This window comes from Oncorhynchus clarkii, chromosome 4 (assembly GCF_045791955.1).
Source record: "Oncorhynchus clarkii lewisi isolate Uvic-CL-2024 chromosome 4, UVic_Ocla_1.0, whole genome shotgun sequence".
NCBI classification, from domain to species: domain Eukaryota; kingdom Metazoa; phylum Chordata; class Actinopteri; order Salmoniformes; family Salmonidae; genus Oncorhynchus; species Oncorhynchus clarkii.
In genome coordinates, this window is record NC_092150.1 from 56,398,965 (window position 1) to 56,416,664 (window position 17,700).

General features: G+C 43.3%; 1 protein-coding gene across 1 annotated transcript in view; it reads left to right on the forward strand.

The window, feature by feature from the left end:
- LOC139406970 (ezrin-like) overlaps positions 1–17,700 on the forward strand; it is a 56,673-nt gene that overhangs the window by 32,125 nt on the left and 6,848 nt on the right. The window contains exons 4-11 of the mRNA XM_071150188.1: positions 3,394–3,489; positions 5,805–5,927; positions 6,012–6,163; positions 6,567–6,650; positions 6,955–7,101; positions 13,768–13,864; positions 15,154–15,317; positions 16,304–16,434. Coding sequence (XP_071006289.1) covers positions 3,394–3,489; positions 5,805–5,927; positions 6,012–6,163; positions 6,567–6,650; positions 6,955–7,101; positions 13,768–13,864; positions 15,154–15,317; positions 16,304–16,434 — 994 coding nt within the window. The remainder of the gene's footprint in view (positions 1–3,393; positions 3,490–5,804; positions 5,928–6,011; positions 6,164–6,566; positions 6,651–6,954; positions 7,102–13,767; positions 13,865–15,153; positions 15,318–16,303; positions 16,435–17,700) is intronic.

Genomic DNA, 17,700 nt, shown 5'->3' on the forward strand with positions numbered 1-17,700 from the left:
GAGCAATGTTCCCTACATTTTTTTGTCACAGAGCAAATTTCAGGTCTGCTGAGCGCAAACTTGAACGTTGCGCAAACTTGAACGTCTGTGCAACTTCCGGCACGCATTTACTGTGAACACGGAGGCTGTACCCTCTTGAAGTTAGTTTTAACATTGGCCAAGTAGGCTACTGTGGCTATTTGATCATAATGTAGGCCTACCAGAGTGGTATACAATCAAAACAATGGAGACAATGCATCCCATAACATTTTAACATGGAAATAGCTGTTCTATCATTCAGCCTACAGTAGAGGCCAATGTGTGTTCAATGTAGGTCCTAAATGAGACTTTCGAAAAAGCATGCAGGGTTTGTAGAGCTGACCCCAATTAGTCGACTGGTCGTTTTGGTCGACCGAGATTTGTTTTAGTTGAGTAGTTGTGCGTGTGCGTACACTAACGTTCAAAAGTTTGGGATCACTTAAATGTCCTTGTTATTTAAAGAAAAGCTCATTCTTTTGTCCATTTAAAATGACATTAAATTGATCAGAAATACAGTGTATACATTGTTAATGTTGTAAACGACTATTATAGCTGCAAACAGCTGATTTTAAAATGTAAAATAATAATAAAAAACATTTAAATAATGGAATATCTACATAGGCGTACAGAGGCCCGTTATCAGCAAACGTCACTCCTGTGGTCAAATGGCACGTTGTGTTAGCTAATCCAAGTTTATCATTTTAAAAGAATAATTGATCTTTAGAAGAGTTCCTCTGTCCAGTGTCTGTGTTCCTTTGCCCATCTTAATAATTTTGTTTTTATTGGCCAGTCTGAGATGTGGCTTTTTCTTTGCAACTGCCTAGAATGCCAGCATCCCAGTCGCCTCTTCACAGTTGACATTTTTTTCGGGTACTATTTAATGAAGCTGCCAGTTGAGGACATGTTCTGTTTCTCAAACTAGACACTAATGTACTTGTCCTCTTGCTCAGTTGTGCACCAGGGCCTCCCACTCATCTTTCTATTCTGGTTAGACAGTTTGCGCTGTTCTGTGAAGGGAGTAGTACACAGCGTTTGAGCCTGTAATTGAACCCACAAATGCTGATGCTCCAGATAATCAACTAGTCTAAAGGCCTGTTTTATTGCTTCTTTAATCAGAACAACAGTTTTCAGTTGTGCTAACACAATTGCAAAATGGTTTTCTAATGATCAATTAACCTTTTAAAATGATAAACTTGGATTAGCTAACACAACGTGCCATTTGACCACAGGAGTGATGGTTGCTGATAATTGGCCTCTGTACATCTATGTAGATATTCCATAAAACATTTGTTGTCTTCAGCTACAATAGTAATTTACAACATTAACAATGTCTACACTGTATTTCTGATCAATTTGATGTTAATGGACAATTTTTTTTTTCTTTCAAAAACAAGGACATTTCTAAGTGACCCCAAACTTTTGAACGCTATTGTATACAGTACCAGTCAAAAGTTTGGACCCACCTACTCATTCAAGGGTTTTTATTTATTTTTACTATTTTATAAATTGTAGAATAATAGTGAAGACATCACAATGAATGAAATAATAACACACATGGAATCATGTAGTAACCAAAAGAGTGTTAAACAAATCAAAATATGTATTTTTTTATTTGAGGTTCTTCAAATTGCCACCCTTTGCCTTGATTACAGCTTTGCACACGCTTGGCATTCTCTCAACCAGCTTCACCATGAGTGCATTTCCAACAGTCTTAAACGTGTTCCCACATATGCTGAGCACTTGTTGGCTGCTTTCCCTTCACTCTCTGGTCTGACTCATCCCAAACCATCTCCATTTGGTTGAAGTTGGAAGATTGTGGGGGCCAGGTCATCTGATGCAGCACCCCATCACTCTCCTTTTTGGTAAAATAGCCCTTACACAGCCTGGATGTGTGTTGGGTCATTGTCCTTTTGAAAAACAAATTATATTCCAACTAAGTCCAAACCATATTGAATGGCTTATCGCTGCAGAATGCTGTGGTAGCCATGCTGGTCCTTGAATTCAAAATAAATCACACATATTGTCACCAGCAAAGCACCCCCACACCATAACACCACCTCCTGCCATGCTTTACGGTGTGAACCACACACGCGGAGATCGTCTGTTCACCTACTCTGCGTCTCACAAAGACAGTGGTTGGAACCAAAAATCTAATCTGGACTCATCAGACCAAAGGACAGATTTCCACCAGTCTAATTTCCATTGCTTGTGTTTCTTGGCCCAAGTAATTCTCTTCTCTTTAGTAGTGGTTTCTTTGCAACAATTCAACCATGAAGGTCTGATTTGCGCAGTCTCCTCTGAACAGTTGATGTGTCTGTTACTTGAACTCTGAAGCATTTTATTTGGGCTGCAATCGGAGTCTGGTAACTCTAGTGAACTTATCCTCTGGAGCAGAGGTAACTCTGGGTCTTCCTTTCCTGTGGCGGTCCTCATGAGAGCCAGTTTCATCAGTGCTTGATGGTTTTTGCAACTGCATTTGAAGAAACTTTCAAAGTTCTTGACATTTTCTGTATTGACTGACCTTCATGTCTTAAAGTATTGCTGGACTGTCATTTATCTTTGCTTATTTGAGCTGTTCTTAACATAATATGGACTTGGTCTTTTACCAAATAGGACTATCTTCTCTATACCACCCCTACCTTGTCACACCACAACTGATTGGCTCAAACGCATTAAGAAGGAAAGAAATTCCACAAATGAATTTAACAAGGCACACCTGTTGATTGAAATGTGTTCCACCTCATGAAGCTGGTTTAGAGAATGCCAAGAATGTGCAAAGCTGTCATCAAGGCAGCTACTTTGAAGAATCTCAAATCTAAAATATATTTTGATTTTTTAACTCTTTTGGTTACTACATGATTCCGTGTGTTATTTCATAGTTTTGTTGTTCTATTATTCAATATTGTAAAAAATAGTTAAATTAATGAAAAACACTAATGAGTAGGTGTCAACTTTTGACTGGTACTGTATGTAAATGAGATTTCTGTATTTAATTTTCAATACATTTGCAAACATTTCAAAAAACATGTTTTCACTTTGTCATTATGGGATGTGTGTGTAAATGGGTGACAAACATTTAATCCGTTTTGAATTCAGGCTGTAACACAACGTGTAAGTCAAGGGGTATGAATACTTTCTAAAGGCACTTATTGTATTAATTCATTTAGGCCAGAATCCTAACTTGATGCTGCGCACGTAACTACATTTTTCACAAAAAACTTTCATTGACATTGATACACGATTTTAAATTCACACATTTCAATGATTCTGCCCCTGTGGTATACATATTTGTTTGTGTGGCTTGTGTACAGTTGTCACAGTTAGTTTTTCTGACAGAGTTGATTTACTTTTATGTACATTCTTTGCCGTCCACAGGTGGTAAAGACCATTGGCTTGAGGGAAGTCTGGTACTTTGGCCTTCAGTATATGGACGGCAAAGGATACCTCACCTGGCTGAAGCTTGACAAAAAGGTAAGGTTAATCTAATAGTACCTTTTTAACAAATATTTGTTTATCTGCTCAGGAATTCTCAAACCTTTTCCCACTGTATTAATTCTTAAGTCGCATATTTTTTTGCAATACCATTCTACAGTAAACAAAACCAAATGGGCCATACATTCTTTAAAGCGACAGGTCAAATCACTCCACGCTATATTTGCCTACCACTCACTCAGTCAATTAGTAGCCACTCACTCACTGCATTATGGGCACCCTCTCTCACTCCTACTTCCTGTCCAGACCAGTGGCTAATTGTTCATCTCCCTTAATTTCAGTCCCTTTTTTTTTGTTAATTGTCCTGGGTTCATTCATACACAAACATACGATACATGATGCAATACAATCCCCCCCAAAAAACGATGAGCCCCATGGTGCTCTGGTGAAACGTAGTGCACTAAATAGGGAATAGGGTGCCATTTGGGACGCAACCAAATCCAGTCCCCTGAGGATTTCGTAATCAGCTAGTAGTGTGAACTCTCAGTGACCACTAGATAAGATACTACTTCTCTGGGGGAGCTAAACTGTTCCTGGATGGTTGGGAGAATTTGCTCTCGGAGGATGTGTTGGTACCATTCTTTATTCATGGCTGTGTTCTTAGGCAAAATTGTGAGTGAGCCCCCTCCCTTGGCTGAGAAGCAACCCCACACATGAATGGTCTCAGGATGCGTTACTTTTGGCACGACACAGGACTGATGGTAGCGCTCACCTTGTCTTCTCCGGACAAGCTCTTTTCCGGATGACCCAAAGGGGATTCATCAGAGAAAATGTCTTTACCCCATTCCTCAGCAGTCCAATCCATGTACTTTTTGCAGAAAATCAGTCTGTCCCTGATGTTTTTCCTGGAGAGAAGGGTCTTCTTTTCTGCCCTTCTTGACACCAGGCCATCCTCAAAGTCTTCGCCTCACTGTGTGTGTGCAGATGCACTCACACCTGCCTGCTGCCATTCCTGAGCAAGCTCTGTACTGGTGGTGCCCCGATCCTGCAGCTGAATCAACTTTAGGAGACGGTCCTGGCGCTTGCTGGGCTTTCTTGGGTGCCCTGAAGCCTTCTTCACAACAATTGAACTGCTCTCCTTGAAGTTCTTGATGATCTGATAAATGGTTGATTTGGGTGCAATCTTACTGGCAGCAATATCCTTGCCTGTGAAGCCCTTTTTGTGCAAAGCAATGATGGCATGTGTTTCCTTGCAGGTAACCATGGTTGACAGAGGAAGAACAATGATTCCAAGCACCACCCTCCTTTTGAAGCTTCCAGTCTGTAATTCGAACTCAATCAACATGACAGAGTGATCTCCAGCCTTGTCCTCATCAACACTCACACCTGTGTTAACGAGAGAATCCCTGACATGTCAGCTGGTCCTTTTGTGGCAGGGCTGAAATGCAGTGGAAATGTTTTTTGGGGATTCAGTTCATTTGCATGGCAAATTCATCTGATCACTCTTCATAACATTCTGGAGTATATGCAAATTGCCATCATACAAACTGAGGCAGCAGACTTTGTGAAAATTAATGTGTGTCATTCTCAAGTTTTGACCATGACTGTAGACACGTACAGGTATGTACTGTATATAATGGCTGTGGTTATCACGTCATGGAGATCACATAAACCCACCAACTTCCTTACCTGCAGTATTTGGGTTGGGCTGGTTTATATTGCGTGGCTAATAAACTTTTTCTTCTTGCAGTATTAACAATGTGAGGAGCTAGCATGAGTGTACTTAGTGACATAAGGGTAGTATAGTAACTTAGTTTTCAGCGAAAGGTGTTAGGCCGGTTGTGGTTTCACTAGAACGTTTGAAGTAGAATATTATAACGTACTGACAACCCAGTGGTCCATACCTATAAATAAGGGAGTGAGAGAGGCCAGTTGGAGTGCAGTGCGCTAGCCGTGTGCTGACTCTGCGCAGCTCTACTATACAGTAGCTCTTTCAGCACACATTCCCCTGCCACATTTGCTTCCCATTCGCCTCAAGACACATTTTGGTTCCTGTTTTGGAGCGAACACAGAGGAAGAGGCCAAAGTCTGTAAATACTTTTGTCAGCCCATGTATTTTATATATCCTCATTTACAGAGGAATATGACAGTACATTTTTTTCATGCAGCACTGTGCATCCAAGACAATTTAACTCTTCGGGTACAATAATGTTTATCCAATCCAATCATCCATTCCTACTCATGCAACTGGTAGCCCAAATGGCACCCTATTTCACTAAAATAATGGAAAACTTGTTTTTGGAACACTTCACATGTGCTATTTTGAATGAATGAATCCTCTCTCTCCAACCCAGGTGTCGTCCCAGGATGTGAAGAAGGAGAACCCGCTGCAGTTCAAGTTCCGCGCCAAGTTCTTCCCCGAGGACGTTTCTGAGGAGCTGATCCAGGACATCACCCAGAAGTTGTTTTTCCTGCAGGTAACACACACATGCACATGCGCGCGCACACGCACACGCACACACGCACACACCTACACATGTAGGTTTTTTTTGTGTGTCCAGGTGAAGGAGGGCATCCTGAGCGACGAGGTCTACTGCCCCCCAGAGACCGCCGTGCTGCTGGCCTCCTACTCCGTCCAGGCCAAGTTCGGAGACTTCACCCGGGACCTCCACCGGCCCGGCTACCTCACCTCAGACCGCCTGCTGCCCCAGCGGTAAGCGCCGGTCCACAAAAGTAGTGCACTACATAGGGAATATGGTGCCATTTAGGAAACAACCAAGAGCTTTTTTCTTAGCTACACTAGCATGAAGCACTCTACCTTCTTCATATGCAGCAATGTATTGGGGCCATGCATTCTAAGTGGTATGCTAGTATAGACATTGGAACTTAGCCAGGAGTCCAGACATCAGACAATAGCTTACAGTATTGCTGTGATTGACAGGAACAGGATCATGTTTTGTGTTCGGATAGACCAGAAGAAATCCATGCCATGACAAATCCAATATTGATCATAACATGAATACTCTTTCTTCATTGTACCTGCTCTCTGTTTGCCCCTTCTATTCCTCCTTTATTGTTCTTCCTTTCTGCCCTCCCTCACTCTCTCCCTCTCCCAGTGTTCTGGAGCAGCACAAGTTGTCCAGGGAGCAGTGGGAGGAGAGGATCCAGGTGTGGCACGAGGAACACCGTGGAATGCTCAAGTGAGTTCCTCTCTGTATGTTGGTGTCCCAGTCATAATAAAACAGGTTCCTCTGATCTGCTCTACCTCAGATAGCAATCATTTTAGTTTTTATATATATTAATTTATTCATTTATGAAGATGATCAGATTAGTTGATCAGGTCTTATCTTCCTGGGTTCATTCATACACAAACATACGATACATGATGCAATACAATAATACAACACACCACACACAGTACTTTACACAAGGACACAATGATAAAACAACATCAAATCCCTAATCCTAAACCATTCCTTTATTTCTCCATGTCTGATCCTGCAGAGAGGATGCCATGCTGGAGTACCTGAAGATCGCCCAGGACCTGGAGATGTACGGCGTCAACTACTTTGACATCAAAAACAAGAAGGGAACCGAGCTGTGGCTGGGTGTGGACGCCCTTGGACTCAACATCTACGAGAAGGAAGACAAGTAAGAAATAATCTTCAGGGTTGTGTTCAGTAGGTCACACTGTAGTGCAAATAACAATTTTAAATGAGTGTTTCTTATTGGACAAGTCCAGATAGTCCCTCCCTGTTTGTCTGTTTCAAAACATTTTCTCCCTACTGGACACCAGCCAGGTTTCCTCACTGAACTGACCACTACTGCAGTGTTTCTCAATCCTGGTCCTGGGGACCCAAAGGGCATTTTAGTTTTTTCCTAAGCACTAACACACTTATTCAAATAAGCAAAGGTTTGATGATGAGTTGATTACTTGAATCAAGTCTGTTAGTGCTGGGGCAAAAACAAAAATGCATCCCTTTGGGTGTCCTGTATGAGGATTGAGACCGCACTAGAGGGTCAAGTCACGCAAAACTGTGTTCAAATAGAATTTGATTGTTGCTGCCTGGGGTGCCACTGACACTTATCCATGACCTTCCATTGAGCCAGGCAAGCTCAATCAAACACAGCTAAAGTATTTGAAAGATTTAAAATACTATTTGAGCCCAGGTTTAAAGTCATGTAGTCTATCTACTCATTCTTGTTCTGCTTGACAATGATACCGGGTTGTTTTCCGGCCTTGGCTACAGTTCTGTTTCAGACATTGTAGCTTCATTCCATTGTAGCTTCATTCCAGGTTAACCCACGTCTTTAGTTACCAACGAAGAGTGTTCTTACCACAACGTTTTTCCTTTCAACTGTCTCTCCTTTTGATGAGCTTGTACTGGTCCATCGTACCCAAGGTTGTTATGCCAGTCTGCGCTCCAACAAATACTTTGCTAAATCTCAAAATAAAGATACAGATTTGATCAGATCACGCGATACAAGCGGTAACTGCATAATTATTGGGTAAATACTTGTTCCCGGTCAGTTAAATTACTGGGATAAAAATAGATTATGACGTAATATAAGTGTTCCCTATATAGTCGATAGCCCTGCAGTCACTGACCCTCTGGCAGCAACACTGGCTGAGTTTTTTAATTTTTTAATTTCACCTTTATTTAACCAGGTAGGCTAGTTGAGAACAAGTTCTCATTTACAACTGCAACCTGGCCAAGATAAAGCATGGCACAGTGTGAACAGACAGCAACACAGAGTAAACTATAAACAAGTCAATAACACAGTAGAAAAAAATATATACATTTTTAAAAAAGAGTCTATATACATTGTGTGCAAAAGGCATGAGGAGGTAGGCGAATAATTACAATTTAGCAGATTAACACTGGAGTGATAAATGATCAGATGGTCATGTGCAGGTAGAGATACTGGTGTGCAAAAAGCAGAAAAGTAAATGAATAAAAACAGTATGGGGATGAGTTAGGTAAATTGGGTGGGCTATTTACCGATGGACTATGTACAGCTGCAGCGATCGGTTAGCTGCTCAGTTAGCAGCTGTTTAAAGTTGGTGAGGGAGATAAAAGTCTCCAACTTCAGCTATTTTTGCAATTCGTTCCAGTCACAGGCAGCAGAGAACTGGAAGGAAAGGCGGCCAAATGAGGTGTTGGCTTTTGTGATGATCAGTGAGATACACCTGCTGGAGCGCGTGTTACGGGTGGCCATCGTGACCAGTGAACTGAGATAAGGCTGAGCTTTACCTAGCATGGACTTGATGACCTGGAGCCAGTGGGTCTGGCGACGAATATGTAGCGAGGGCCAGCCGACTAGAGCATACAGGTCTCAGTGGTGGGTGGTATAAGGTGCTTTAGTAACAAAACGGATGGCACTGTGATAAACTGCATCCAGTTTGTTGAGTATTGGAAGCCATTTTGTAGATATCAGTTTTATTAGGTTAAGTTTGGCAGCGTGAGTGAAGGAGGCTTTGTTGCGAAATAGAAAGCCGATTCTAGATTTGATTTTGGATTGGAGATGTTTGATATGAGTCTGGAAGGATAGTTTACAGTCTAGCCAGGCACCTAGGTACTTATAGATGTCCACATATTCTAGGTCGGAACCATCCAGGGTGGTGATGCTAGTCGGGCGTGCGGGTGCAGGCAGCGAATGGTTGAAAAGCATGCATTTGGTTTTACTAGCGTTTAAGAGCAGTTGGAGGCCACGGAAGGAGTGTTGTATGGCATTGAAGCTTGTTTGGAGGTTAGATGGCACAGTGTCCAAGGAAGGGACAGAAGTATACAGAATGGTGTTGTCTGCGTAGAGGTGGATCAGGGAATCGCCCGCAGCAAGAGCAACATCATTGATATATACAGAGAAAAGAGTCGGCCCGAGAATTGAACCCTGTGGCACCCCCAGAGACTGCCAGAGGACCGGACAACATGCCCTCCGATTTGACACACTGAACTCTGTCTGCAAAGTAGTTGGAGAACCAGGCAAGGCAGTCATTAGAAAAACCGAGGCTACTGAGTCTGCCGATAAGAATATGTTGATTGACAGAGTCGAAAGCCTTGGCAAGGTCGATGGCGGTTACGATATCGTTAAGTACCTTTAGCGTGGCTGAGGTGCACCCGTGACCGGCTCGGAAACCAGATTACACAGCGGAGAAGGTACGGTGGGATTTGAGATGGTCAGTGATCTGTTTGTTGACTTGGTTTTCGAAGACCTTAGATAGGCAGGGCAGGATGTATATAGGTCTGTAACAGTTTGGGTCCAGGTTGTCTCCCCCTTTGAAGAGGGGGATGACCGCGGCAGCTTTCCAGTCCTTGGGGATCTCAGACGATATGAAAGAGGTTGAACAGGCTGGTAATAGGGGTTGCGACAATGGCGGCGGATAGTTTCAGAAATAGAGGGTCCAGATTGTCAAGCCCAGCTGATTTGTACAGGTCCAGGTTTTGCAGCTCTTTCAGAACATCTGCTATCTGGATTTGGGTAAAGGAGAAGCTGGGGAGGTTTGGGCGAGTAGCTGCGCGGAGCTTTTGGCCGAGGTTGGAGTAGCCAGGAGGAACGCATGGCCAGCCGTTGAGAAATGCTTGTTGAAGTTTTCGATTATCATGGATTTATCGGTGGTGACCGTGTTACCTAGCCTCAGTGCAGTGGGCAGCTGGGAGGAGGTGCTCTTGTTCTCCATGGACTTTACAGTGACATCAGACCCGGGTTCAAATAGTTGTTTCCTTTCAAGATGGGCTGGGTTTGCAGTTGACACTTTTGGGACTACTCCATTGGCTCCATCGGGCCAGACAAATTCAATTAAGCACAGCAAAATAGATAATGAAATACTATTTGAACCAATGTCTGGCAGACGTGCAAAGTAGTGTTTTGAGTGCCATGCACTAACCTGTTGCTGGGTTGTGTTGTTGACAACGGTCGCTGCTCCCTTAGAGCTCCATGCACTGTTTGAACTCTCCATGCCAAAAGTCTATTCAAAGCAGTGTGAATACGGCTCCTTGGGTGGTTAATGAGAAAATGTATCGACTCAGCAGCCCCCAGAGGACTCTGTCTGGCCAACATTTGGTAGTGCTTTAACTCTAACTTGAGTGTGTCTTTTGGGATTTCCCGCAGTCTTACTCTCTACCCATATTATTGTGGTTTGTGTCCAAATGCTTAGCTCTGAATCCACACAAAGCACAAATGGATAGAATGGATTTAAAGTTAATCTAACACTCTTATTTTAGTGTGTAGTCTGATACCTGTAAATCTGGTGAATCAAGTAGAAAATGGGACGAGAGAGACACAGAGGGCTATGTGTCTGTTGTAAGGCTCCGAGTGTCCTTGAATATGTGGGTGTGTTTGTGTTTGTGCACTCTGGGGCTCAGCAACAGAAATGCCTCTCTGCTGCAGTGCACTCTGCTGTAACCATGGTGACACCTACTGGTTTTTCAAGCTGTGCGGGACTTAAGAATGCCAGGCTGACCTAGAGTACATGCCCCTCAATGAAGGCGGCAGGCTACAGACAATACATAGCACTACTACTGCCAAGGCCTCTGAGACACAGAGTGCATAGTGTAGACTCCTTGGACCCTGCTGAGACGCATACACTAGCACACCATTGCTCCTTTTTATGTCAGATATGGTCATCATGCCAATGTTTTACTCCTTAGGCCATTTGTCAAGCAAACGCACACACCCTCATTCAGTATAAGACATATAACTAGCTTTCAGGACAGGGTTCCATTTTGACCCTACACCAGAAAGGAGGGCGTTTGATGTGTATGTTGTCCTATATTGTCACTGATTGCTGAATAAATCCATTCAAATACATGTTGACATTTCTATGAGATTCTACATAACCCAGAACACACCATGTACAGTTGCAATCGGAAGTTTACATACACCTTAGCCAAATACATTTAAATTCCTGACATGGTGTGGTCACAATTCCTGACATTTTATCCTAGTAAAAATTCCCTGTCTTTAGTCAGTTAGGATCACCACTTCATTTTAAGAATGTGAAATGTCAGAATAATAGAGTGATTTATTTCAGATTTTATTTCTTTCATCACATTCCCAGTGGGTCAGAAGATTACATACACTCAATTAGTATTTGGTAGCATTGTCTTTAAATTGTTTAACTGGGGCCAAACATTTTTTGTAGCCTTCCACAAGCTTCCCAGAATTAGTTGGGTGAATTTTGGCCCATTCCTCCTGACAGAGCTAGTGTAACTGAGTCAGGTTTGTCTGCTTCCTCGCTCACACACCTTTTCAGTTCTGCCCACAAATGTTCTATAGGATTGAGGTCAGGGCTTTGTGATGGCCACTCCAATACCTTGACTTTGTTGTCCTTAAGCCATTTTGCCACAACTTTGTAAGTATGCTCGGGGTCAATGTCCATTTGGAAGACCCATTTACGACCAAGCTTTAACTTCCTGACGTCTTGAGATGTTGCTTCAATATATCCACATTTTCTTTCCTGATCTATTTTGTGAAGTGCACCAGTCCTTCCTGCAGCAAAGCACCCCCACAACATGATGCTGCCACCCTGTGCTTCACGGTTGGGATGGTGTTCTTTGGCTTGCAAGACTCCCCCTTTTTCCTCCAAACATAACGATGGTCATTATGGCCAAACAGTTCTATTTTTGTTCCATCAGACCAGAGGACATTTCTCCAAAAAGTACGATCTTTGTCCCCATGTGCAGTTGCAAACTGTAGTCTGACTTTTTTTTATGGCGGTTTTGGAGCAGTGGCTTCTTCCTTGCTGAGTGGCCTTTCAGGTTATGTCGATGTAGGACTCGTTTTTCTGTGGATATAGATACTTTTGTAGCTGTTTCCTCCAGCATCTTCACAAGGTCCTTTGATGTTGTTCTGGGATTGATTTGCACTTTTTGCACCAAAGTACGTTCATCTCTAGGAGACAGAACGCGTCTCCTTCCTGAGCTGTATGACGGCTGCATGGTCCCACAGTGTTTATACTTGCCACTATTGTTTGTACAGATGAACGTCGTACCTTCAGGCGTTTGGAAATTGCTCCCATGGATGAACCAGACTTGTGGAGGTCTACAATTTTTTTCTGAGATCTTGGCTGATTTCTTTTGATTTTCCCATGATGTCAAGCAAAGAGGCACTGCGTTTGAAGGTAGGCTTTGAAATACGTCCACAGGTATACCTCCATTTGACTCAACTTATGTCAATCAGCCTTTCAGAAGCTTCTAAAGTCATGACATCATTTTCTGGAATTTTCCAAGCTGATTAAAGGCACAGTCAACTTAGTGTAAACTTCTCTGACCCACTGGAATTGTGATACAGTGAATTATGAAATTATCTGTATCAACAATTTTTGGAAGAATTTGCCAAAACAATAGTTTGTTAACAAATGTGTGGATTGGTTGAAAAACTAGTTTGAATGACTCACACCTTAGTGTATGTAAACTTCCAACTTCACCTGTAAGTAAAATATCTAGAACGGGCTTAGAGCCTTTGACCGGTAAAATCATAATTTTTCTATGAAACACACCTCTGGATAAGTCATTGGGAGATGTTACCTTATACAGCACCTAACCCTTCGTTTGGAGATGACTCTAAATAAGAGTTCTTTACATTCCTTTGTAGATTTCTCATGTGTATGTCAGCACGGGTCTGTAATTGATTGAAATACCAATTCAGGCAGCAGCAGGCTTTCCAGTGTGTAAGACGGTTCAGACAACATCCTCTGTGGTCCCAGGTCTGTGTGGGCATTTTATATTTATCAGAAGCTATTATCCAGAGTGACTTACAGTAAGTAGTGAGGGTATACATTTTCATACTGGTCCCCCGTGGGAATCGAACCCACAATTCTGGCATTGCAAGCACCATTCTCTACCAACTCAGCCACACGGGACCAAGTAAAGAACCAGCCAATGTTTCTTTCTCCGGCACACAATGGACGAGCCCCGCCCGAAATTCCTTGCACCTAGCCCTATTGATACAGAGGCCAACATGTACAATGCAGTAGTACACACAGTCCTGCCTCAGACATTTACATGGAATGAATCCTATCCTATTTGAACTTGTTTCCTACAACAGATCCCATGCTGTGTCCCAAATGGCAATATTTTCCCTATATATTGCATAGCCTATAAGGAATATGGTGCCATTTGAGACGGCCCCAATGTTTCCACTAACATTAAAATCATTTGGCTTCGGTTGGTTTCAATTAAAATATTTGGCTACCAATATCCTGGATTTTGAGATATAATCTGTAATACATCTACAGAAAATTAACTAATGTCCACTATTAAGCCATGTAAAAACATGTACAATACTAACACTGGTTTGCCTCATTTCTCCCATCAGACTGACCCCAAAGATTGGCTTCCCTTGGAGTGAGATCAGAAACATCGCCTTCAACGACAAGAAGTTCATCATCAAGCCCATTGACAAGAAGGCCCCGGTGAGTTAGGCCTAAACGCTATAGATTCACACAAATAAGGCCATGCCAGGCTAAGTCCAACTGTACCGGGCTAGCCTGGTTACGCATCCAGTATAGTTTCTGGAACGCTGCTGGAAAGGACGATGTGAAAAGAACATTACAGTTTGGGTCAGCCCTAAAGTGTGAATTCACCAAATCACACACCACATTTAACATCACAATGAAAACAATCTGAAAGCATTAGCAAACCGCTGCAGCAGATGTCACGATGGACCAATATAAAACCCAGTTATCCTGGTCCCAGGTCTATTTGTGCTGTTTCGCCAACTTCTATGGTCGGTGTAATGAAAAACAAACGACCATAGCAGTTGGCTATACAGGATAACTGGGTTTTATATTGGTCCATCGTGACATCTGCTGCAGCGGTTTGCTAATGCTTTCAGATTGTTTTCATTGTGATGATAAATGTGGTGTGTGATTTGGTGAATAGTATCGATCATCAAAACAGTGTTATTGTGATCCTGCGTCATGGAGCCCTGTGTCCAATGCTACAGGGAGATGCTACAGGTACAGGGAGATGTTTTACTTTGTATTTACTGTAGGTAAAGTTAGTGTGTGTGTGTGTGTGTGTTGACTACCTCACCTCCCATGTTCCCAGCTCTGCCTGCTTGCATCCTCTCACCTCTCCTGCTCTGTCTCCTTGGGGCTATCCTCAATCCCAATCCCATCTCCCATTGTCAACAGAACCCTGGCTCCAGCCCCTGCTTGCACACATAGGGAGAAACACAGACACACAAAAGTCGGCAAGGACACACGTGCGCACACACATGCACAAAGACCCTGAGTGCTCTTCTAATGTTCATCAAGCCTCTACGCTCAACAGACCTCATCTCTTCTGCTCAAGCCAGTATTTGTGTGTGTGAGCATGCATGTGTATGTGGTCAGGCTAACTGGTTGGTAAGCGCAAATGGGCAGTGTCTCCTTAAACTGAAAGGTTAAGTCATTCCTACTGCTTCCTTCAGCTGCCATTCAGCTGCCACTTTCCATCCATAGCAAATGGTCGCTGTCATGCAGAGTGTAAGACTAGCGCAGAAGACATGCTGTCTGCAAAACTGTTTTGTCTGACCTGAGTTGTTCTTTGCTCCACCCTCCTCCTCTTTTTCCCCACATCGCCCTATTTCACACCTCTCTCTCTGACAAATCTTCCCACCACCTTTTTATTTCTGCCTCCCCCTTTCTGTCTCATGGTCTCTCTCGCCCACTCTCAATCTCTCATCCTCCCTCTCTCTCTTTCGCTCTCCTTCTCTCAGGACTTTGTGTTCTATGCCCCTCGCCTGCGCATCAACAAGCGCATCCTGCAGCTGTGCATGGGCAACCACGAGCTGTACATGCGCCGCCGCAAGCCCGACACCATCGAGGTGCAGCAGATGAAGGCCCAGGCCCGCGAGGACAAACACCAGAAACAGTTGGAGAGGTGTGTGTTTGAGTTTAGAATAGGGATGGTCAACACCCCTGGAGAACAACTGAATGTGCATGCTTTTGCTCCATCCCTACCCAAACACCTGATCAGATTCAGAACATCACTCACAAAAGAGATCTATTGTATCAAATCAAATTTTATTGGTCACATACGCAAGGTTAGCAGATGTTATTATAAGAGTTGTCCGGAGTAGCAAATATATGCCGTTATTCATATCCTAGAATTAATCTCTTGCTTCAAAGCTTAGCATGCTCTTCAATACAGCAAGACATGCTCAGCACCTTTTGTAGGCCTCACAGGTACTTGAAGTACAGCAGTGCTAGGTCACTAGCGTAAGTAGATGAAACCCAGCGTAGCGCTGATGATTCAATAGCATGACCTCATTCTGTGAGTGAAGCAACGTTGAGACAAGGTTATGGGAGCTGGCTAGTGTTATCTGGACAGTATCGCCTCTGCACAGCTGTTCCCAACAACATGATGTAACAGCCATTCATGACGCTGTACATGGCCGAGGTCTGTCACATACGAATCGCCTGTAGGACTTTCCCTACACTGCCAACCCCACACAATACAAGGGAAAGGGGGATTATCTATTGGAGAGTGTTCATTGTGTTTTTGGTCTAGATTGTTATCCAGTACAATGTAATGTACATGTGTACACTAGAGGTATACAGGCTGCATTGTATAATGAATGTGAACCACCTTATTTAAAATCACAGTACAAACTACAAAGGGTATGTGTAGAATGACAGTTTGTCTGCTACACTGTGCCCCCGAAATGTGTTTGCTTACTTTTGTGTGTGGGCGTGCGTGCGTGCGTGTGCATGTGATTGTGTGTACGAAGTGTGTGTGTGTGTCTACTCAATGTGCTTAAAATCAGTGTGTGCCCTCACACACTCAGAGGGGCCAGTTTAATAGTTGATTAGCCAGCACACGTCATCCCTTCTTTGTGTCTCACACTGGGCCTCCCTTATCTGTAGGGCCCAGCTGGAGAACGAGAAGAAGAAGAGGGAGGCCATCGAGAAAGAGAAGGAGCAGATGGAGAGAGAGAAGCAGGAGCTGATGATGAGGCTCTACCAGTTCGAGGAGAAGACCAAGAAGGCAGAGAAAGGTAGGACTGGGGAAAATAGGGTCTGACTGGGAGGACACTAGGGTCACCCAGAGCACATTGAATGTGGAGAGGTGGGTATGAGAGAGAGAGACCGGGGGAGGGAGTGTGTGTACCTGTAGAAGTTGTGTGTGTGTGTGTGTGTGTGTTGGTGTGCATTGATACTTGGTGCGTGCATAATTTTTATGCTGCATAAAAAAGAGAGCCTAAAATAGTAAAGATTTTTGAGAAAATTGCTCTCAGTTGACGACAATTTGCATTTCAACAGTTTTTACTACTGTGGTTGTTTCAATTCAGAGGTAATAAACTGGTGGCCTTGTGCTTTTTGTGACTTTGTCACTGTGGACCTTAGATAGCCCGGCGGTACCGTTTTTACAGGGTTAGATATCAGCAATCGGGCTGATAAGGCATTTCTCATCGACCTTTGTTTGTAACCCTCTATTCAGTGTTCATCGCCATTGTCTTTACCATATAGTGCGGTCTCTCGGATTTACGTGGCACACAGGATTAGTATTTCCATGAATATAGCTGTGGAAAGGTTTTTACAAATATACCATGGAAGTAGAGCAGCCGTGTAACTACAGTAAGTGCCGGATGGTTTGATAGTAGTGCGTTTTGCAATCGTACGTTTGTAGTCTTCCGTGCTTTGTTTTGAAGGCCTGCTTCAGAGGTCGGTCCTTTTGTCCTTTTTTGCAGGCTGTTTTTTTTAACAGCAGTTTGCAGTACTGGACATGTGGTGTAATGTGGAGGTTTCTGCTGGGCAGAGTTTTCACCTGGTCATTAGTCTATCACCCTCAAATTCAAATCTGGACAACTGCTTTTTTTCCTCATTCACCCCTCTAATCAGGAACTGTGTTAGACCTGGGACACCAAGTGGGTGCAATTCATGATCACGTAGAACAGAAACAGCAGTACTTAGGCCCTCGTAGGGTAAGATTTAAAAAACCCTGGTCTGTCGGTTAGTAATCCAGGGAGCTGTTTACAATTCCCTCTGTGTAATGCTAGAGAGTTGTTAGGAAACTCATGTTTGCTACACGTGGTTGTAGTGTTTGTCTTGTTCTGCATGTTTCTCAGTGTAGCCATGTAGTGCGCATCTGTGTGCCTCACACTATGTATATTTGGTTATAAATATCTCTGTCTCAGAGGTGTATCTGTCTATTCCTGTCGGTGTCACTTAGAGGCTCTCTTTGTCTGACCTGCATGAGTAGCATATGTGTTTGGGTGCTTTCCAGGTCTTCTTTATTGCCCCAGATAGCGTAACACGTTGCA